This window comes from Ruditapes philippinarum, unplaced genomic scaffold (assembly GCF_026571515.1).
Source record: "Ruditapes philippinarum isolate M1 unplaced genomic scaffold, ASM2657151v2 ctg275_1_1_1_1, whole genome shotgun sequence".
In the NCBI taxonomy this organism is placed as follows: Eukaryota; Metazoa; Mollusca; class Bivalvia; order Venerida; family Veneridae; genus Ruditapes; species Ruditapes philippinarum.
This window is the reverse complement of record NW_026852998.1, coordinates 234,771-259,880: the sequence shown is the minus strand read 5'-3', so window position 1 is coordinate 259,880 and position 25,110 is coordinate 234,771. Positions and strand designations below refer to the sequence as shown.

The window sequence follows — 25,110 nt, the reverse complement described above, 5'->3', positions numbered from 1 at the left end:
CCTTTGATTTTTATAGAAAACATTGCAATTAGCTTTGGCAAGGAGAGAGACCTAGCTGAACTATAAGTATCTATTACATTTCATATTGTGGTATATAGCAATTTGACTCACTTGGAGGGGAGGGGGGTCAGTAATGAAAAGTGAGTGTGTTGACCTGACTATGGGGGGAAGGGTGGGGGGATGGGGCATGGGGGATAATACTGTCCTATATTGAGTGAACCAGTATAAGGTTTTACTGTGCTTTTCTTTTCTGAGAGATGTTACAATAAATGAGTACTAATTGCCTTAACTAACTTAAACAGTTTATGACCAAATTGTTGTCCACATTTTTGGAAGGAATTCTTATTTAAAGATCAGGCTGTGTTACAGGGCTACATTGCAGGGAAATCCATGTAATACTTCATATCCTTCACTTTCAATCAAACATATATCAAAGACATACTTATTTAAATATCATTATCAATGTTGTATCATAATCAATATTTAAAAATTCAAGTAAATCATTTTTACTTTTTGCTAATGAAGCAGTATATTCAGGAAATGAAAGAGCAAATAATATTATTGTTGTACAAGTCTGGAAGAGATGGACGCATAATTATAGTGATACTCAGACATTCTTGGAAACAGAATATTAATGATGTCACATAAGACTGTGAAATAATCCTGTTATAATCCAGTCAGTTTATCACCAAGTCTCTACAGACTATTCTGTCAACATACAGCACTAATCAAAGCTCGTCTATATAATACAGGGATTTTCACACACAAAAACAAACAAATTACTTCCATACCAAAAAGGCTCTGTCTCTGACATTTTTTTTTACAGTTTGCTAAGCAGATCTGAAGGTGCACTTGAAATTCCACATACATCTTGTAGCTAGAGTGATGTTGTATTTTACACTGAACAACAGTAGCAGCTGCTCTCCATTATTACCAGAGAATTCCCCCCATGGCTACTGCATGCCAGCTTTATACAATGTGATTTTAATGAATAATTATACAAGGTAGTGATTAGAACTCATGTTAAATTTATCTTACTATTTTTGTACCTAACTTGTACCAAATTCACCTATATCTAACATTATAAATACACTGATATAAAAATTTTGTCATGAAATCTTAAATAAAAGTATGTAATTTCAGAGAAATGTCATTAAAATTGATAAAAATCCAGCTTTTATATTTATATAATATAGTATACATCCTAGATAAAATGACAATGAACACATGAAATATAACTAAAAGATAATTGTATAAATAACTGTATTAATGCTCTGTCATGTAAAAAATTTAAATGAAGTGAAGTCATGTTTTGTCTTGAAAAAATAAACATATGCATATAGATAGACATACTGACAAACAGATTGATGATTTAAGAAATGTCATACCTTCCCTAAGTCCCAAAATGTTTGAAAGATGCACATCTATTTTTTCTCTTTATTAAAACTATTTTCTTTTCTCTGTATTAAGGTAGGTTCCTGTTATTTTTTGCATTTCCAAACAAATTGTGACTTTTATCAAATGACTGAAATCATTTCATTTTAACACATGAACAAATTTGCACAATTGCTAACCTGATTTAAATTTGTAACTTTTGCTTGAACAAATTGTTATATAATAATGTAACAACTTTGTAAAAAAAATAATCTTATAATTCACTAGTTTGTGTGTTTTCATGCAAGTTAAAAAGGTATCATATATATAAGTTACCTGTTGAGTACACCAGTGCAAGCACACAAAAAACCCAACTTACATTCCTTTTATATCTAACAGATTCCAAGTTTCAATTCTCCACAACTACCAAAATAAAAAATAAAATGAAATATTCCCATAAAACTCCAGCTCGGGGATTTATCTTGGAATAAAACAGGCATGGTGCAAATTGCCATTTTATTGGCCTGCTTTATGATTAGGCATGCTGCAAGGTTTTCATAAATCAATTAAGGTTATCTTGATCCTCTAGTTCAGTTAGATCACCTTTATCAGCTTCATCTGAGATCTCACCAAGACCTGCTTCTGGTGTAAGTCACCTTTCATTACATTCCATTGCTATAGTAATAGGCTTCCAACCATTTCTCCACTATAACTGTGCTGTTTTTCCTAGACTTGAATATGTCAATATTCATCTCAAAATATTAGGTATGTCAAAAACTAATCTATTTGAATGACTCATAGAGAGTTATAGAACCTGTTGCTCCTTTCTCAACTTCAGAAAAAAACATCTACAGCCCTAGCTCTAGTTTAAACTTGTTTTTGATAGAAATAGATTAAAGTAGCATGCCTCCAGATTCATGCCAATTTTCAATAAAATTTTTAAAATTTATTCAAAAATAATATATTGTCAAGTGAACAGAGAAAGAAAATCATACATTGCGGCATTAAACTGCATTTAGAATCAATGAAAGTTAGATCTACCAAAAAGAGGTCAAAATAAGTAAAATAGCCCTTAATGCATTGGTCATGCAGTAGAAATATGGTGTCAGATACATACTGCAAAATCAGTCATTAATTGCATTTAACAAGTAAATTTATACTTTTATCTTTACTAAAAAAATCTTAATTTTCTTGAAATATTTTGGATATCGACTTTAAAAGGTGAAAAAATCAATAATTCTTTTTCTCGTATTTTTTTCCTATTTAGAATTTTTCATGAACTGCATAAAGACACAATCCAGCCCTTTACGTTGTCAGCATAAATCTGCCATCCTAACGCCTATCACTCAAAAGATTGCAGCGGAAACACACCATTCTCAATCACCATTCTGACTACAAGGACTATAATTCTAAACATAATTTTAAAGTAAACATTCAGGCTTTTCAATCACCGGACATTCTACATAAAACAAATTATTTACCAATCATCATGTTACAACATTACCAGATAGAATCTTCCATTTGAAAAACCCATACAGTTAAAATCTTCTGTCATAAAACCATTTACCTCATGACACTTGCAATTAGAGTCCCCTACACCTTGCACACAATCCATGCCTGCTAATTATCACACATCAGAAAAAAAAAGATACAATTGTATCTCAATCTACATTATAATCAAACATTTCACTAGAGAGCAAAACAAAATGCTAATTTCAATAGCAGACATTTTTCATGTCTGGAAAGATATTAGCTTAATTCCAACCCAAGACAAAAGTCATTCATCATATAATCAACAAACCTAAAAACATGCAAAGCAATTAAGTCCATATTGGATGAAAGCAGAAAATGTGATTTGTATGAAATACATCTTTTGTTTGGTAATGCATTAAACACATCAGATTCCACAAAATCACTCAATCACACTTCACTATTACAGAAAATCTTATGATATGTAGACAGTTTAACTGTTTTCTTTGAGAAAAAAAATAATCACTAAGTGTCTCACCAAATGAATTAAAGATGCCAAGTATTTCTGCTTTGCGCAAGTCCATCAAAATATCCATCCTAATATTATAAACTGTAGATAGTTCCAGAAAATCACATGCTCTTGGAGCCGGATACATGTGCTTCTATCAAAAAAATGCGTGGATACATATGTGGAGATACGCGCATAAAAACGCGCATAAAAACGTGTCAAGCAGATTTTTAGGAACATAAGGAAGTGGTTAATATCACTAATAACTTTTCCATTGAAGAAAATGAGGCAGCAGAAAAAACAGTGATAATTATATTAGCAAGTTTAGTTTGTAAATATAGACACAGTTTCTGATTGACATCTCTATCATTACTCTATTGATGAATGATTTCATCAGCACTGTGAGCCGAGTATACAACTCTCACTTGCTTTTGAAGTTTTGACAATGCTGCATAATTTCTCCTAATTGTTACTGCAACAATCTTTTCATCACATAATTGTTCTGTTTCCAACTCAGAATACATCTACTTATTCCATATCATATGTCTAATTCATAAAGTCATTCTATAACCATATACAAGACTCTTTTGTTGTATTATCTTAACTGCCAAAAAGCCCCCTGAGCCCCCATTTCTCCCCCAAGCCTCATTTCTCCCCCAAGCCCCCATTTCTCTCTAATATTTATAAAGTATTAAAACTAAATTGATAAGATTAAATTATACAGCTTTGATTTTCAATTAATTTTACAAAGAAGTTCTAATGTATGTTAATACCCCTAGCTTCATAATATATTAAGTTTACACTTTATATACACAAGGAAGCTATTAAATCAATGAATTTATCATTCTAAAGATTGAATTATCAGATATAACTTTTAAAAAGATGCAATATAATGTCAATAACTTATTTACACTATCATTACTTTCAAAGGTTTTATTAGATTTTAACAAATTTATTTTACATGCCATATTGACAATTATAATGCTGTTTCATTCACTTTTTTATCTAACAACATTATTAGGAAAAACTCTTTTTCAAGTTTCAATAATTTTGTGGTTTATTTTTTTATATATTTAAACCTGCATGAGATTTTCTCTGTATTATGAACTGTGAAATTTAAGTTACTTTCTGTGTATATGTTATCACAAATTATGATAAAGAATGATCAAAGTTATTACTTTTTATAATTTAGTATGAAGTTTAGTGGATCAGTAGGTGAAACACTTTGTTGTTTTTTATGTGAAATAAAATAAAATCCCAACATTTGACTTCTTTAGAAAGAGCAAACATCAAATTCATATAACATTTAATAATGGTTTTAGAGCATATAAGATGTTAATGTTACTTGAAGAAAATAGCACTAAATATGAAATAATGTGTCCTAACAGTGGCAAAATGTAAACAAAGTAGTATTTTGACTTCCATACAAAACAGTAAATCAACGTACCTGTACGGTTAAAGTCAATGACCAATGAGTAACTTTTTGGAAACTATAAAAGTACACAATTATAAAAAAGTTTTAAGAAACAGAAATAAAAGCATTTCAGTGCAAAATGGGCCTTTAAGAAGGTTGATTTTTTTTATTTATCTGTTTGTATAAAGGAAACTTGACAAAATGCCACCAAAGATCTCACAATTTCATATGTATATATATACTGGTTGAAACCAACAAAATCTTTTCTTTGTCATCCGTTACTTACAATCTGAATGTTGTTAATTATCTCTTTGCTATTTTTTCATATATTCTGAAACACTTTTCAAAGTCAACTTTATTATTATGCATCTTTTCAAAATCCAGAATGCCCTTTCTTTCATTTTTTTTTAACTAAAATAATTTGTATTAAATTTCTAAAGTAAATATGACCTAAAAGAACTCTTTACAAAGATGAACATAGACATAATATTGTTAATTTGTACCTTTAAAACACATGAATTTATATTTACCAAATTGTTCACAAGAACATGCTGTGTCTTCCAGCTTTAATCCAAAGTCTTCTCTTGTATACCCAGTGTACAGAGCAATTATCCACAATTCAAGTGTAACCACTTTCTCACAGAGGCTAAAAATTATAGCTTTCTAACATGTAACAGTACAGAAGTGTTTTTCGAGGAAAAATCTTTCTCCTGGAGGAATTCTACTAGATAATAGAATATTCACTTAACACAAACATCTTATATGCCTCCAATCTTTAAACATCATTAAACCATTATCTGACAGTAATCTTTTAGAATGGCATCAAAAAAATCTACCCACCAAAACTTATATTAGCACTCACTTACACTTACGGTGGGTTGGTTTTTTTTCTCTCTCCTCTGGACTGAATTATAAACAATTCCTTCTGTCTACAAAAATAATCCTAATCATGTAGGATAGAAAAAAATTCCTGGTGATGAAAAATGATAAAAGTATATGTGTTTCCAGTATCTTGTGAAAGATTGAGAGTCGTTCACTTAGCAACTACTTGTACTGTTCTTAACAGTTAGTAAACATGTTAGAGACAATAAATAAATACAGACAGGTAGATTATAGTGCTACAATTAAGGCTGAAACAGTTTTTAAGTCGATGTCTTCTAGCATTATAAATAGAAGATCGTACAGAATACCATTGAATAGTTTTTATTTAAAAAAATCGCTTGACATGTTCTTTTTTCTTTTTCATATGTGGCATATGTGTATGCAATTGGTGCAATGAAAATTTTATGTGAACTGCAACTGCCGAATGAAGGCAAAATGTGTAACACTCTATATTAACAATTGAATATCAGACTGATTCTAATGATTACTTCACTTAAAATTGCTTAAAATTAGATTTAGCTAGAACAAAATTACAGAAATAAGCGCCAAAGGATGTGAAATTGAGTTAGAAATTTCTTTGCATTAAATTCATTTCCCAAATGGTACACGAGTGACTGCAATGAAAACAAAATATTCTAAAGTAAACTGTAATTTCCTCATTTCTGTCCTTTTTTTTCCTTTCTAAAAGCGAGTAGCAAGAAACAAACAAGAAGCAAATCAATTAACTAAGAAATGGAAAAATGCAACAAACAAATGAACCAACAAACAAACAAACACATAAAGTAATATACAGACTAAGTTTTCAAATTAATGCATAATATAGTCAATCAAATCAATTTAATCTCTAAACATTTTATGTATTCATCTCAATCTAATTGAACAAAATCATTTTATATTGAATGTACAATATGAAACTTACATATTTCCTAACTTCAATAATTACATGACTAAATAGGAAAATTGTGGGTTGATCCTCTGAGGGGCATATCGAAGAAATGTATTATAATTTAGTGACCTTTTATGTTAAATGGTATAATGCATGGTGCATTAACTGGAGTGCAACACTACTAACAGCACTGTGTCGGGGATAAACATAGAGCATCCTCGTTGAGTGGCTACATTTTTCTGGGGTTTTCTTGTATTGATGACATGGAAAGGGATAATGATAGAAAAATCATATTTAGATGCTCTTTCATTGGTTAATTTTTTCTGGGGGAGACAGAGAAGGTGCTTTTATTTTTGCCTATGATACAAAAGTTTTAAAGAGAAAGAACATCAAAACATCACCTCATGTTTCAATGCTCTTTCTTTTACTTTAAGACCATTGTAAAAACTAGGTCCAGAAGTTTCATGGCTAGACATTCAGTATTAATGATTATAGGTATAATACCTGGCGATCTACTGATATCTTGTCAATGTGGCTGGGCAGTACTGTATTCCAGCAAAGCAGCATTTACAAGGTTACGTTCTCAATAAATTTTGTTGGTCGCAAAACTGTTGTAAATCCTTCTTTATTTCATATCAGTTATTACAGTTTTGCAGTTAACCCTTGAATAGTGCTGCAAGTAAACATTATCACCTTTATCACTGAAAAAATTGAAGAGGGGAAAAAAACATAACAATCTGTCATTCAATCTATAAACATGCAGCCAACAGTATCTGCACTTCAACACTATCTTGGTCACCTTGATATTCAATTATTTTATTTACAATATTTTTTTCTTTCCTTTATCTTGTGTTCATATTTTAGTTGTTCAAAACATTATTACATGACATGTGAAATAAGAATGTGACAAGTTAAATCAGTGACTTTAAATGAAATCAAACGCCAAATTTGTTAATCATAAGGTTCAGTTTGCATAAATGAGGCTTAAATTATTAAGTCATTTCCTTTAGTAAACCAAAGGTAAACTGTGAGGCCAAACTGAAACAAATCTGCTTCTGGACTTATAGGTAATTTAGGTCATCTTTAAAGTTCTTTTCTTTATATAATTTTCATATAATAAAAAGATTAATGCGTGTGTCAAAATAAAAAGTTTACATATTGCAGTAAAAACTTCAGCTTAAGATCAGCCAACATAACTGACAGGTTTGTTTTTCAATGTTGGCATTTACATGGCAGGACCATGCTGACCTATTATAACTGGGTGACCTATCTAATTCCCTACTGTTATATCTGCAGTTTAAAACCTAAGCAGCTTAAAGAGAAATCAGTGAAAAGATTTTATTAACTACACCTCCATAAATATTCTAAACATAACACTTTGTAGTCTGATTAAGCTACTTTGGAATCCTTATTAAAACACTCAATAACAATAGGGCTACCAGTATTACACTTAGATCTTTTATTGCAATATAAAAAGCCTTATAAATGATCCAGAGGCTCTTCAAAGCTTCTACATGACCATGAGTCAGGGATTTGAAATCTTCTCCTCTCTATATCATAGGGGGCCAGTCTGTCTAAAAATACAGTCAGTGTTGCCCTTATGGCCTGATGACTTTTAGCTGCACTGTCAATTTATGATTAAAATTAAAACAGTCAGTTATAAGAACATGTCTGCAGTGTATTTAAGGAGCACCATCATAATCAGGCTTAAAGTTCTTGAGTAGATCAATAAACTATTTTTCTTCCGCTAAGTTTTAAGACATCACTGAAGATTTTGCAGCCTGGCATGCAAGGCTTAGATTCTCTCTGTCTACCTTTAGGGCGATGAAAAACAACTGATGTTCCTGTTGTGAGCTGCTGCTAAAAACCAACAGTGACAATATTCAAATAACTTAAAACTATGAAAGCAGCTTTCTTTAGATTTTAGTAAATTAGGGACTTATATGCTGGTAAATTTATGATCGTCTTTAACACAAGTATTTAACTTGCATCAACTGAGCAGGTTCCTTGCACAGTTGTCATACAATGGTGATTAGGGCAGAATAAAACATGTAAACCCATCCTAAAATCCTCTTATTTTTGAAGTTTCACATTAAGTGATAAAACTTGTATCTTTCGTATAAATTTTAATCTTTATCAATAACTGAATATGTTTAAATACAAACATTTAAAACATGTTTGAATTTCTCTAGAGGGCTTGCAATTCTTCTTTCAAAACAATCTCTCTTCACATATATATTCTAAGTGTCAAAAACCAAACAGACGTAAAATAAAAATCATCATCAATGATTATTTTAATGTCTATAAAAGTGACATACATTTTAAGCACTACAGTAAATGGAAACATATTTTACCACTTAAGAAAAAGCAATATATTTGGCAACTTTCTGTAGTCTGAGATTATGATATTATAATGTTTTGTCTCCGTGGCAGTCCAACAAAATTACAGACAATAGACAATGCCTATATATAACCAACTTTTATCACTGTAAACCATATATAAACAATGCACTTTTGTAAGAAATGTATTCATACAGTTTTTCACCAAATTTTAGTGGGATTTTTTTATCAATTAAGGAATTTAAATTTGCAGAGATTAATAATTTAGCATTATAATTTGTACATAGCTTATGTTTTGTGAAATGTTTAAATGCATACTGACAATAAATAAATTTTGATTTGATTTGTACTAATTCTAGTATTTACTAGAATTTACTAGTTACATCTACAATTTAGCATTATAATTTGTACATAGCTTATGTTTTGTGAAATGTTTATATGCATACTGACAATTAATAAATTTTGAATTGATTTGTACTTATTCTGGTATTTACTTACAATTGTCAATTACAAAATATACTTTGTGCCTAAAATACCAACAAACAAATCATTTGTATTCGAAGTTAAATTACGATTTTTTTATAATCAGACTAAAATGTCACACATATATTTTTATCTCACATTCCTCACCTTTTAAACCGGAAATGACCTGCTTGAAATAAAGTCTATTCAATCCTTATTTGTATTTTTACTTCCTCTGACACTAATGTATCACAACCATTACTGCAACTGTAATTATCACTTATAAAACTGGAAGCACAAAATCCCATACAAATATTTACCCTTTCAATATCAGTATTGACCATATAGCTTTACAACCATCCGGCTGTTTGGCTAGGATAAAACTTTGTCAATAGCAGTACTAAAACAGGGCTGTAATCTGCCAACCTCCAAGAGGGTGAAAAACAAGATGTGGACTAAGATTTGTTTGTTTATGATTTAGAGATAACCAGCTATTATGGCTATTATTGCTGCAACATTTCCTCTGTTGATTCTCTGGTGCAATCTATAGCAGATCAATGAAAACTTCATACAACAAAACCTTCCCCAACAGCAAAATACAGAATTATTACAGCAGTATCACAGTGAGACATGTCTAATCTTATCTCTACTGCACGTTTATTATGTTGACTTTAAATTAACTCAGGAAATTACCTCCCTTAACCAAGAAATTGGAAAAATATGAGAAAAAAATATCAGTTTATTTCCGACAAAATATACAGAAGAAGTATGTGTTATGCAAGATTATGCATTTCCATATCCATTTGTCGGATTTTTAAAGAGACAAAAATCATTATTTTTGATGTACACAATTATATAAATGACATTTTTAAGTGAACTAAACAAAATACTGTTTTTAAGCAATAAAATTACCTTTAATATAGGTATATATAGACTTCAGCATAGTAATTATGTAGATAATGTGCTATAATATTTTTTTGCAACAATTATTTTGCTGAAGTATCTACATCCACATGTTAACAAACATTGCATGTGGATCAAACAGACATTGTGAAGGTTTGGCAATGGTAGCTCTTGAGGCATAATGTATACTAAGAATGTACTAAGAAATGACATGCATTTTTGCTCCCAAACAGGTGTGTCATAGACTAACATGTCATAGTTTGTTACAATAATTAACACTATTATATATTAAGATATCATAAATATTGTACTGTTGTGCAAGCTGCAACATTTTTGTCTAAATTTGAAGTCTAAAATGTTGTAAAGTTCTGAGAAAAAAATTAAAACTAAAACTTGAATTCTTTGAAAAGTCATTGAATTGAAATGATATTAAAAAAAAATCTTATACAAATTTAAATTTTGCTCTAAGATTTATAAGAGTTTGGCAAACTAAATAGCTTAGATGCTCTAATGGTTCCCTTTGACATATACAAAATTTTGACTACAATTTATTAAAGCCACTTTAAACAAATGTGGAGGCATTTAGCATTATAATTCTTGTCTTCAATTCAATTGTCACAGTTAAACATTTCCGTCAGGTTTTGGATTTATGGCGGTTACAGAATCAACCCATGCAACCAGTGCAGACCAAGATCAGACAGCACACCTATGCAACCAATACAGACTAAGTTAAGACACACACCCATGTTTTTACAATAAGAACTAACTGAATAACGAACAGTTCAGACCATGATCAGATGGCACGAAAAATCCCTTTATTCTAATAGTCTGCACTTGTCACTTGGGTAGAAGCAGTTGGCTCCAGAAGGGTTCAGGATTATATAATCTCTTGTTGTTGTAGCTATAAGATATAGTTATACTTTAGCAAAATATCTATATTATATAAATACAGTGTAAAACTGCATCATCATGATATTATGTACAAAATAAATCACAAATCAAAACTGATGAAATAACACAATTCTAACCTTTGTGTAAATATTTGAAAAAATACAACACATCATTCATCATGAAAGATTTAAGTTAATTTATAAAGATATAATATTGCTATGTATAATGATGTCACAAAAACTGATCTCCTCAATTCAAAATTGAAACATCCCTGTCAGTTAAATAATTGCTAGCTATCATTTTTTTACAAATGACTGATTCAAGCTCAAAATTTCTCAACAAAAAAATTAAAACACACATTTGAATCTTTGTGTACACCAGCTGAAACAAATTATATAACATCTATGGCGATGGAGTAAAGAATGATTATTAAAATTGTGCATCAAATAATTCACAAATATCAAAGAACTTAATGAAAAGGTAGTCAATGACAAAATACAAGATTTATGAAGATATTATACAAAAAATATAATAACCTCTCATGCATGAAACACTATACTAGTGTAACATATAGAGGGCAACATCTTTTAAAGAAGTTCCATCTCTTTATATGAACAATGTCACCATGTTCATGTCACCATATAAAGGTTACAAAAGAGCTGGTACACCATCCTGTGATAACAACACCATTCTACAACAGATCTTCAAAACCCTAATGTTACCTACTGTAACTCAAAACAGAATTTTTACAAGTCATTCTCATAGGGTCTTAAAGCAAGCTCCAGTGTATATGATTGAAATAAATGAGCCCCGTCACGACAAAAACCAACATAGTGGGTTTGCGACCAGCATGGATCCAGACCAGCCTGCGCATCCGCGCAGTCTGATCAGGATCCATGCTGTTCGCTATCAGTTTCTCTACTTGTAATAGGGTTTGTAAGCGAACAGTATGGATTCTGATCAGACTGCGCAGATGCGCAGGCTGGTCTGGATCCATGCTGGTCACAAACCCACTATGTTGGTTTTGTCATGGCACAGCTCAAATGTTTTTAATTTAAATACATCTCTGCACACTATAGCACCAATAGTTACTTCTTTGAGAGTGACGGCATGGCCAAGTGGTTAAAGTGTCGGACTAGTAATCTAGGACTGCTGACTGTGTGGTTTCAAACCCTGTCAGGGGCAAGTCGTTGTATCCTTCAGCAAGAAACTTTACATTAATCATTAATTGCTTAGAACTGGTTAGTTCCAGGAATGGATTTTAGAGTGTTTCAATAAGCCTATAGCTTCCAACACAATCAAACTGAAATAAATTTGTATAAACAAATAGTTACTTCTGCAATGGAGAATCTCTGAATTCTTGCACAATCCTTGACTTTAAACCGTTCTACAGGAGTAGTCCATAATAATGGTTTATTAGCAATGACTCTAAATATGTTAAAACATATATTGACAAAAACTGAAATAAATTAAACTCAAATCAGCTTGTTTTAAATCATATGTTCAATTGAGTTGATAATTATGTTATGTTTATATCTCTAATTATTAAAATATCTTTACAACATGATATTATCCCTTGATCAATAAAGGTCATAAAAACTGTTATTATTTCTAAAGTTTCTAAAGTAAGTGTTATGTTTAAATTGACTTCTGTCGTACAAATTGTCAGATTAAATCAATGATTTTTTTTCACAAATTAGAAGCTTTGAAGCTTGTTTGGTGATAACATTTATTCAATTTTTGGTTAACTTGTATACATTTTTCTGTTACTATTACATATAATATAGGGCATAATAGTTAAAACCAGATTATCATTATTAAAGGGAAAATGTTTATGACATTTTCATCAACAATTAAAAGCATATTTTTTCTCTTTAAAAGGGCAGCATTTTTAAATCATGACCTTTTCTCTTACATTCATTATATAACAGTTAAAATAAGTTTCATCCCCCATACTTAATAAATCTTACTGCGTACGCAACAGTCAAAAAACAATTTAACAAATTAACATGAATTATATCATAAAACAAACTGTTCAGTACTGTGGCACCTCTGCAATTTGAAACACAACAAGCCATCTCAAAATACAATAGGTAACCTTATGAATAAATTATAAAAGGAAAGGTTATATTATTTACCAATAAAGGCAACAATGTGATTATAACATGGTGATATATTCAGCAACGTAATAGACACACTATCGACTGGAGCGCAAACTTACGTGAAACTATGTATGTATTTTCCCCGCCACTATTGCATGATCAAGCACAATTTCGTATCATCAAATTATAAAATCCCAGGGAATACCTGTCACATAATCCCGCTAATTCTTTTTTCAAACATGAAAGGATTTCTAAATGAGCTATTTGTTCGGTAATATTTCGCTACTGTCTGTATTCATTTTCCAGAATTATCTGTTTGTTTGTGCCACAAGCCAGAATAAATATTGGCTGCATGCAGCGGGGAGTCAGATTGGAGAGAAATTATATACAATCACAACATATCAAACTTCTTGATTGAACTTTTAAAGGGATAGACACTGTGAAATAAAAGTAAGTTTTTCATAAGACCTACAGCAGCCAGACAAAAATTTTGACATCTTTACTGAATTAATTGAATCAATCAGGCACATATTGTATCAGTTATTGAAAAAAGGTAAGATAACTCTCTGTTTCAACCATAAAGATTGAAAAGCCATTTTATTGTAGGACGATTGCATCATAGCTACCGTAGTACCAGCGTGAACTCCGTCACATCTGAAGGCAGATCTGTTTAAATCATCTTTATTATGAACTGCAGAATGCAAAATAAACTTTTCTTACATCATTCAGCATGTGAAGTAAATCATTTCTCGGAAATTGTGCATGAATAATTTCTTCAATGTTATATACCAGGGTACATTCAAGATTTAATGTCAAATTAGTTTCTTGAAAAATTTATACCAACTTGGAAATACTTTAGAAGTTAAATACAAAATCTTCACAAATGAAATACAAAAGCTTTAATTCACAACTTAAACACAAAATTCATCACAACTGAAATACAAAAATTCTTTAGAACTGAAATACAAAATCCTCTAAACTGAATTACAATATCTTCATAATAACTGAAATACAAAACCTTCACATCTGAAATACACTTTAAACTGCATGAAGTACTAAAGAAGTTTCAGAACTGAAATACAGACGCAGAAGTGTTTGGTCGATATTTTAGAAAAAATATAAAAACACACAAATCGGGCAATCTGAGTCAAAACATGTGATTATTTAAAAGTTAGCTGGGAAGGAAAATGTAGTTTGCTCCTGTTGTTACCATCTCCCTCTATCATCAAAACTACTACAGTATCTGTTCATTTCTCACTACCTCCCCAATTATAAACAATTTTATATTGATCAAAGCAAGTTTTCTCGTGAAGTTTTCTACAAATTGACTAGCAATAGCTTCTTTCTCTCTCTCTTTCCCTCACTACTGATCATTACAAACTGTGACAAAATCTGGTTGATTATTTCAAACGTTGCGACATTTGTCTCTAGTTTTCAGAGTTTTGTATTATTTATCTACATATATTCCCTGTACGGTGCTGTATCTATCTAAAATTTCCAATAAAATGTAGAATGAAATATACTTAATCTGAATAAAACTACATGTGGGACTTACCAAATGGAATTTCCACTACCATTAATCCATGGAATACTTAATCAAGATAAACAATATTATCAATACCCCACTTTTTTGTTACTTATATGATGTACCATTAGCAATTAATGCGCTTTTTTCCCTGTATCAATGAAAAATTGAATGACAATGAAAAAAAGATTTCCTTTGATTTATTGCCTTTCATACAAGCACATAAGAAGTTTGTCTACATTTGATATTAAAGTTAAACCTGACAAACTTTGTCTACTTCTCATATTTGATTTAAAACCGACCAAAGCAAGTGAATTGTATATCAAAATGTCAGTAAATAAGTCCTTGATGATCCACCATAGAGCATTATAACTGTAGAGAATTGGCTGTACACACCAATAATCACCTATCTTTGTTGTTTCCTTGTGAATGCAATATCTGAATGCAATGCTGTCAAGTCAAAATGAAACAATATCCTGCCATTGTCAATGCGACACCTTTTAAATGCATATTTCATGTAGGTGTTGGGAGGGGGGAAAATCACAGGGAGACCTTATAATACTTACTGTATGTAATTGCTAGGTCATCAAACATATCACCTATCAAATAACATTCAATGCTTATTACTTGTTTTGTTTAGCTCAGATTTCAAACTTAACACGGTAAAGGTCATATGGCAATTTCCAAGCTTTCAGGGAAGTGGAAGACTCCAAGTTTTAACCATCCAAAATTAAGCTGAATAGAAGAATTCCGGACATAGATTCAAGCCTGCAATGCTGGAGAATTAAAATTAACAAATAATTCACAGTCAGTTTTACATGATTAGAAAGTATAAACATTCATAGGTATGTAATGCAATTATACATAAATTAAACTTTACGAAGATAATTTACCCTTGCTTCTAGAATTTGCTATAGTAAAATAGCCTTCTGACTCGAGTTACACAATCAAATTAAAGTTCCCACTTCACTCAGATTATAATCTAAGTTTTACAAATGTACATTTTTGTTAAAAATATTTTGTCAAGGAAGGACAAAAGTAAATAATCTAACTTTTTAAAGTACATGACCTCCGATCATAAATAACTTACAAACGTGATCATGTTAAGATGCCCATTCACTGCTTGAGGAGTACATTAGATATGTGCAATATACACCAAATGTGTTGCAGTCATATCACAATACTATTTCTCAACTTACATGTATGATATTCTAAACTAACTACCTACTTTATGTTTCTGTGATATTCCTTGCCTTATTCTTAGATTGTTGACATTTTTCAAAATTAAAAATCTGAAATTATTTAGACAGATTATGAAATGATACAAACTATTTGTATAGAATACATTGTTATAAAATACTTACTGTTATAAACAAACACACTACTGTATTATTCCAACTTTGTATCCAAGTTTGAGCGTGTGAAACACTTGACCACTACAATTATTTGCATTAAAATCAAAGATTATCCAAAAATGTGAATGCTATGATTTTACACAAAGTAAATATAGGGGAGCAGTGTAAACATTGACTTATATTCAAATGAAGTAGATATTAAATGAGGTACTTAATGACCTTTTAATACAGACAAGTCTCTTAACATTCCATATTGCATTCTTCGCATCTTACTTTTTTAAAAACTTTCTACTTAAAAATATACAGAATATATTTAGTTAATGTTACTTTCCAACACAAGTTATTTTTACATTATTTACACTAATATTAGCCGAACTATACAGGACTATAAAATGCTCCGATTAAAATTCTTGTTGAACTGGAAAGTTTGCAACTTAATACACTATATCATATTTCCTATACAAAGATTTACATAGGGCTTTATTTTCATTGACGATTTTTACAATGCAATGTTAATGTGTACAGGAGTATAACAGTACTTTAATATTTGATAGAACGGTAGCGATTTATTTACTTAAATGCTTAATAAGTCAACAGCTTAATTTCTATACATAATAATTTCTGTCAATTTCTTTTTCGTAAGACGATTCATAAATAATGTCACAGGTTTAATTTATGTAAATATTCATTTACGTGCTAGTAATTAAGAAATTTTGCAAGGGTCAGTGAACAAATCTGATAATTTTTTGTGGGGAAAATGATAATTAAAAACGAGGTGATTTGTTTAGATAGATATAGTATCTACAAATTTAGTAAGAGCTAAATGTCAAACACTTTGGGGCTAATTGTAGCAAGTAAAAAAAAAGACGGGAAAGAAAAAAACAACGCAATTTTCGCTTTTCATATAAATGTAAAGGTCATTCAACTTTAAGGGACAAAAGTTGTTAATTATGCCATTACAATCCACACCTGAAAGTATGGTAATATGTTAAATAAAACATATTAAATCAAACTAGAAATCTACAGGTTATTTTCATGTTTAAATAGATGTTGAGCAGAATTAGGTAACAATTCTACAGATTTGAATAAAATGTTTGAGGGATCAAGCAAACTTTTGTACAGTGTTTAAGTTATAATATTTCACCTATATATAAGCCCCAAGGGTCATGCAAAAGTACCAACACGGTGCTTTTGTTTGATTCTCAAAAAATCTTAAGTTCCTATTGCAATGACTGTCTGTCGAATATATCATTTTATTTTCAAGGTTAGGTACATGTACCATTGACATCATGCCTTAAATTATTGTCTGAAAAATTGGGGGAAGAGTAATGCATGCAGGCAATATAAAATGGTGTCAATATAAAAGAAGGTGCTTATATTTACAGAAATATGGTATTTTGTATCTGCTTATTTCTTAATATTTGCAGAACCCAATTTTTAATATATAATTTAAATTTGATCTTATCTTAAGGTTTCAAAAATAAATCTTAAGATTTTAAAAATAAATAATGCATTATTGATAAAGTTTTACCATAACCCACTTTTTTCATAAACTATGATAAAATAACAAAGTAAGTTATACCAATTATTTTAATGGTAGGGTCAAGGTCATACTATATGGATCAAACTGTTGACCATTTTATGATAAATAATATCTCCTTGTCATATCTGTAAGACTCTAGCATTCTTACCTCACCATTTACACAGCTATGTTAATACAGCACGCATGTTTCATATAGTTACTGTATACATTAATAATGTCGCCCAAGTTCAATAACTTCCTCTTCATTTCATAAATAAATCTAAAATTGAAACTTAAAATAGTTACAATTGGAGCCTTAAAGGCTGCCCAATAGGGCAAAGTTATGAAAGTTGCTGAGGCTTGAACAAGCTTGTTCAGAAGAGCATCTAAGTAAATGCATGCTCACCTTCCACACCTCCAAATACATGTACAATATTTTTAAGCATTTTAAATACAAATCTGAAAGGTAATTTTACCCTCTTATTCTTGTTAACAAGGCATGAGATTTCATTTTAGGTTTAGTAATTAATATCGAAATAACTATTTTTTTACCACAAATTTATGTAAAAACACTCGTTTGTGGTATTTTATAATCTATACCCTCAATAATCAGCAATATTTTCTTATTACATACATAATTAAACTCTAAATTAATCCCAATATCATTAAGAATACTAATTAAAACTTGTTTGACAAATGGAAACCAAACTTCTCATCTTTACGTAAGTCATGTTTTTCAAAAACATATTTAATGTCATATGTAGACAAAAGAGAAACAGTGCCACCTGAAACTCAAACTAGTTGCCCCTGCAGTAGTACAAAGTTTACATGTTTGTTTACATCATTATATAATAAATATACTGTTTTAAGTAATTTTGTAAAATCTTTCTTCAAGACTTTAATCACCAGCAACACAATAAATCTACCTATTGATCAGATATATATATCTGGTATTCATCAGGTATATAAGCACGAGTTGGTATAACACAGTAGCATTATACTGACAACTTATTTGCTGATTTATTCCACATCAGATTTTATTTTTTTTACCTCTGCCCCTTTTATCATCATCATTAAATACGACCAGGTAGTAATCTACATTAAATCTTCCTTTTCATTCACACATTTTACTGCTAAACACATTAGCAATTTTCAATAGCAAGTAGATGGGGAATTCACAATGAAAAAGGTCTCTAGCTGAACAATAGCCTGCCTACAACAGTACTGGTGACAACCGCAACATATAAACGGACAATTTACAGGACATTTTACATTTGATCAAGCTGTGAACTGAAATTTAATTCAAGCTTAACCGAGTATAGAGGTAAGATAGGGACACTGTGGATATTTACATTGTTGAGATGATCAGAAGCTGTGAAATTATCTGTATTAAAGCAACCGCATAATACTAAATCTTCCATCATTACATACAGTAGCTTAAAGCTCATCATTGTTGTCGGCCTTATATAGAGAAGACTATTCAAACCTTTATCCCCCTTGTATTGTATAATGCACTCATCTTGTACTTATTTTGGAATCAACCATTGATTATTAAAGGGATATCACCATCAAAATGTTATATTTTAAGTAGGCGATATTTTAAAAGTATAATTAATTACATTGCAAGGATGTACAGGTAACCCTGCTTCTCATCCTGGACAGTAGAAGCTTGATATTATCATTTCATGCATCCAGAGGATTAAACAAATAAAACCACAACCCAGGAGTTTACTATATAAAAACTTAAAAACATCATAAGTACAGATTAAAAATGAAGAACACAGCAGATAAGGATCGAGGTCTAAATTTAATCCTTGTCAGAGATAAAATGGACAAGATGGCAGGTCTGTTATCAGATAATTTCCTGATTATTTTCAAACAGAAGCCCTATTTAACTATTAAATACAGCCATTAAAACACAAGATATGCTGCTCTACATTTTGAAATTACTGCTGCTTTTAAGCAAGCCAAAAAAATGTAAAATTTAAACATTTTGAAATGGCAAGATAAATGACTTGTAATTACATTAAAATATAAGGCATCCCCCTCCACCCCCAGTATTCTCAAAATTTTAAATTGAGAATATATCCAGTTATAGCACAATAAACATGGGTTGGAAAACTCAGCAGTTCACTTAGAAACAGTTTTCTGAAACATACATGCAACTCATTATATCATTAATAGCTGCACACTTAAATTAAAAGAACCACAATTATACAATCATTTCAATACCTCCCAGATTGCTCATCCTAGGAATGTGTACATGTACAATAGAAATAGAGGAAAGTATACAATCCTGTACTAGAGAAATAAACCACATGAATTGTGCAGCCCCACAATTTCAACATTTACACATCGGGAATCGGAGGAAAAAGTCTGAAGAAAAAAAAAATTGATACAAATCTTTGTCAGCATTTCGTTTTCTGTTTTCATTTTTTTATCCACAAAAGAAAAAAAAACTCTTTGAATATAATCCCTTACCACTCTAAATATCTTATATGTACTTGTCCACCTTTAAATGTTCATAAGACCTAATTCATTATTTTTTAGAGAAAAATTTCAAAAAATATACTAAATGAAATTAATAGCAAACATTGCAGACCATGATAATGATTAGACAACACACAACACATGGTTGCATGGGTAGAATCTTTTGATGCTGCCAGCAAGCTATATTACGTTAACATCACAAAATGTTTTGAAGTCTTTTCTTTTCTATCTAAATCAAACCATGTAACACTGCAAGCTTCTTTCATCAGGATTAGCTAGGTACAATTTGAAAACTGATGCATCTTTTATTCTGAAGTATGAAAATAGAGTCAGTAAAAATAAACAGGAATTACCTTTCTTCCAAAATAACAAATCCTTCCACTAAATACTGAACTGGCAGTAAAAATAAAGAGGCAGGATAAGAAGGTACAGATAATGATGTAAATTGATGCTATTTCAACAAATTACACACCGTTAATGTAAGAAAACTAACAGTTTAGTCCACGTAAATCCTCAGTGAATATTCTCCTGGAGAAAAACAAATCCCTCCATCAGTTAGCCGGGCAATAATCACAATTAGTTGAACAAGGATTTCAGCTTGAACAACTAGTGGTTCATACATACATTATTCATGTACTAGTAAATCCTTCAGGAGCTCTCCAACCATTTCTTTAACACCCAACTTAATTATTCAGATGTGTATTATTCAAATTTAACAGACATGTTGGACATTTTAAAGATCGGTTTATAGCCGTTATTCATCATCAATTGCTCAAACCTTATTCAGAAACACATATCTATTATAGAGAAATGTTGGCCGTCAGAACACGTTAATTATAATATATAGGTTTTTTAAAACAACTCTGTTTGTTCCATATATAGAATCAATGAAATATTATTCCACGGCACAAAAGCTTGCTTGTCACCAGGAAACCAGCGGCTAATTAAGATGTAATCATGAAACTTGCACCTTTCCGGTAAATGTTATTAGTAAAATCAATAAACAATAATAGGTTATTACAGAAAATATGATAAATATTCTATTATGGCTCATCCCCCAACCTGTGTATTGGGTTTTTATATTCATATAAATGCTAAACACACACAAGACTGAGAGATCTAATTTGACCATCAATTAAATGTATTTACTGCTCAAACAAGAGATAGAAAAGAAAGAGAGAAAATTTATTTACCTAGTAGTAAGTGATTCTGTGTCCATCATAAACAGTATCTGTACACACCTGTAATTATTCTTCCCAAATTATCACTTTGTATTTCCTTCTGAAACAAATCTTTCTATAATTGTACTATTGTTTCTATTATTTCTTCCGTTTCTACTATTTCTTCCTTTTTTTATTTTCTCCAATATTTTAATACTATTAACCTAAATGCTTGAATAAATGAAAAATATTTTTGCTTATATTTTTCGTTCCAAAAATCCAGTTATTTAAGTACAGCTATCAAAGAAAAGCTAGAAAGATGAGGTTTTTTATTTGTATAATGACAAGTGTAGTTGATTTTTTTTTGTCAAAGAATGGAAAATAATGTGAGAATAACAATTACAAAAGACGGCAAATTTCACGCCAAATTCTCACTTGGTGACAAAAATAGTTCCAAGGAACACTTCACAAAGACGACAAAGCTAACACTGGCGGGCTTCAAGTATTCAGATCTATCTCGGTATTGACTACAATGTAAATGTATCCACTGGTCTCTAGTAGTCTATAGTTAAGAATCTCTCAACACCACCGACTTGCTGCCAAGGTGCTATTGTATTAATAGCATTTTATCAGATTCACACAGTAACAACTCCTAATGCATACCACTGCCTCACGCAATATCAATTGAACCTTCAATATCAGTCTAATAGATCAAGCCAATTATTCTTATCAAATTTATAGTCGCAATGACTATTAAATACTTTTCAAAAGAAATATTTCGATATCTTTTCCACAAATGAGATACCTTGTTTGTTCATCCTGAACATTTTAGTAGAGATTTACGAACCATGTAGATATACAAAAAATTATAAATAAATCCTATCACAGGTTCATCTAATCATAGACCAAATTACTTCATAGGTGATAAATACACTCTGGCGATTTTTATATAGAAAAAAAAATAGATCCTCACTAGGATAATGTAGGAATACGTCAACGAAGAAGGTTCCTCACAAGAGAGGCTATCGCTCTATGTTTTATGTAAGAAAACTACAGAGAGAAAATGTTAGAAAGCTATACATTATTGGTTAATTTTCAAGCTGTCTGTTTCACTTACTGTGAAAGTTATTCACAGAAAATATTGTCTATATGAAACAGTATAATGTAGTATGATAAGAAAATATAAAACACATGCCTTCAATAAGAACATTAAATTCCAGACACTTTGAAAATAAAACCTCTTGTCAGAAAACTTACTCTGAATACACTTACTTAATCAAAAACTTGTAAGAAAAAAAGATTTAATGCCTATCTAAGAGCATTAAATATTTTTGAACATTTTGGTAACAAATGGTAATATTACAGACAAACTATATACTGCTATAAAACAGTCTAAAGATTATTTTAATATTTAGAAAGAAAACTTGAAAGTTTTTGTTACATTGAAAGATTTGCTTTTCACAGAAAAAATAACTACAAAAGTATATGTATACAACAAGAAAGGACTAGAAATTTTCATAGGACACAGATACCCTGACCTTCTTCTGTTAAAATGATGGACAGCGTGACAAGGGAAAATCTATGTGCCGCTCTCTCTTTTTAAGAAGAGGGGCATGAATGTTTACTACATTGAATGAATAGAGGACTCATTATGATTATTTATTAAGCATGAATTAAAGAATGATAATAACTTATTTATGAACTAATGCACTGATGTGATAACATATTTAGCATGAATTAGTGGACTGATGTTGATTTCTTGTTTAGCATAAATGGCTATTGATTACTTATTTAGCATGAATTAGTTGACTGATGTTGATTTCTTATTTTGCATGACAATTAGTAAGCTGATTTTGATTTCTTATTTAGCATGAATTAGTAGCCTGATGTTGATTTCTTGTTTAGCATAAATGGCTATTGATTACTTTTTAGCATAAATTAATGGACTGATGTTGATTACTTTTTTAGCATGAATTAGTGGACTGATATGGATTATTTTTTTAGCATGAATTAGTGGACTGATGTTGATATCTTTTTTAGCATGAATTAATGGACTGGTGTTAATTACATTTTTAGCATGAATTAATGGACTGATGTTGATTACTTTTTTAGCATGAATTAATGGACTGGTGTGAATTACTTTTTAGCATGAATTAATGGACTGGTGATAATTACTTTTTTAGCATGAATGAGTTGACTGATTTTGATTACTTTTTAAGCATGAATTAGTGAACTGATGTTGATTACTTTTTTAGCATGAATTAATGGACTGGTGTTAATTACTTTTTTAGCATGAATTAATGGACTGGTGTTAATTACTTTTTTAGCATGAATTAGTGGACTGATGTTGATTACTTTTTTAGCATGAATTAATGGACTGGTGTTAATTACTTTTTTAGCATGAATAAGTGGACTGATGTTGATTACTTTTTTAGCATGAATTAATGGACTGGTGTTAATTACTTATTTAACTAATGATGATTACTTATTTAGCATGAACAGTGGACTGTCTTTGATTACTTGTTTTGCATTAAATAATTAGAATTTATGTATTGGTTTTGGTTACTTTTCTATGATAGTGTTTTATGTTATACCAACACAGTAAAGGTCATATGTCTACTTCCCAGCTTTAACTGATGGAGGAAGACCTCAGATAGCCTATGTATTTCAATCACAAACAGACACCTGAGTAGAACCACCAACTTTCTGTATAAGCTTTCTCACATGAAAGAATCTAAAGACGCTAAGGCCGCTTGAACCTTCAGCAGTGAGAGGCAAGTGGTTTGAAGTCAACAACCTTAACCAATCAGTCATGACGCCTTGTGTTGATAACTTATTAGTAGACTGATGTCAATCAATTGTTAAGTATCAATTAGAGGACTGATGCTGATTACTTGTTTAACATGAATTATTGGACTGATGTTGTTTACTTACTATTGATTACTAGCTAATCTGCAGTAATGTATTTTTTGTACTGTGTGTCCTACATGACTGACTCCTTTTTATCACATGATTAAAACTCATAGACAAGCAATATACTAGCTTAGATAATGCATTAGACAATTACACCGCCAGTTAAGAGTTCGGCCAGCACACACAACCATGCAACCTGAGCAAAATCTGTACTGTTTTGTTACTAAATTTGTCACTAACTCTGTACTCTTAGGTTACTTAATTTTAACTTTATTGAATTTAAAATAAATCAAATTACCAGAAAACATTTCCAAATTCAAAGCAGAATTATTCCATTCCAATTTCTTGGAGGGAATAATCGTGTGTGCTGACAAAGGCAAAGGGTTTAGATGGCATAGATCAATGCTGGCCAAGTTGTCATTTCCTGGAACAAGCTACCATCAGGTTATCAAAGGTATCATCTAGGTTAAGACCTCCTCATGATAAATATATCTTGATTGTTATACTCCCCCAATTCCAACTAAATAAAAGAGAAACTAGCTTTTACACTGTACTAACTACATCATAAATGACAGAAGAAAGTAATTCTGCCAGAGAATCAATCTCCTGTGCCCTTCCATAGAATCCCAATGGTAATGTAAGATTCACTTTTATCTTTGACAGTTACAGTTCTGGACTGGTTAACACAGTAGAAGGGATCAAACTGATAAATCATGGAACCAGACAAATTTAACAACTCTTTCTGCAGCTCCATCAGAACATGTCAATATCTTCTCTATGTAAAATGTTATTAACTTTCACTTATTCTCAATCTATGTAGAATCAGTTTTTGTTATTATACTTGTCTTTGATTTGAGCATAGCTTTCAAATTAAGAGTTTAAATTTCAGATAAATAACTCTGAAAGTATCTGA

General features: G+C 30.6%; 1 protein-coding gene across 19 annotated transcripts in view; it reads right to left on the bottom strand.

Annotated features, from left to right (window-relative positions):
- LOC132730725 (CUGBP Elav-like family member 2) overlaps window positions 1–25,110 on the bottom strand; it is a 141,315-nt gene that overhangs the window by 81,656 nt on the left and 34,549 nt on the right. For 10 of the 19 annotated variants that reach the window (XM_060716707.1, XM_060716723.1, XM_060716851.1 and 7 more), the window contains exon 1: window positions 21,318–21,411. The exons of 5 other annotated variants lie outside the window; for them this stretch is intronic. In XM_060716707.1, the coding sequence (XP_060572690.1) occupies window positions 21,318–21,346 (29 nt within the window). In that variant the 5' untranslated portion in view covers window positions 21,347–21,411. Of the gene's footprint in view, window positions 1–5,296; window positions 5,566–9,504; window positions 9,525–16,121; window positions 16,473–20,477; window positions 20,774–21,317; window positions 21,412–25,110 lie in introns of those variants that run through there. 4 more of the 19 variants (XM_060716760.1, XM_060716745.1, XM_060716796.1 and 1 more) reach the window with 4 other exon arrangements.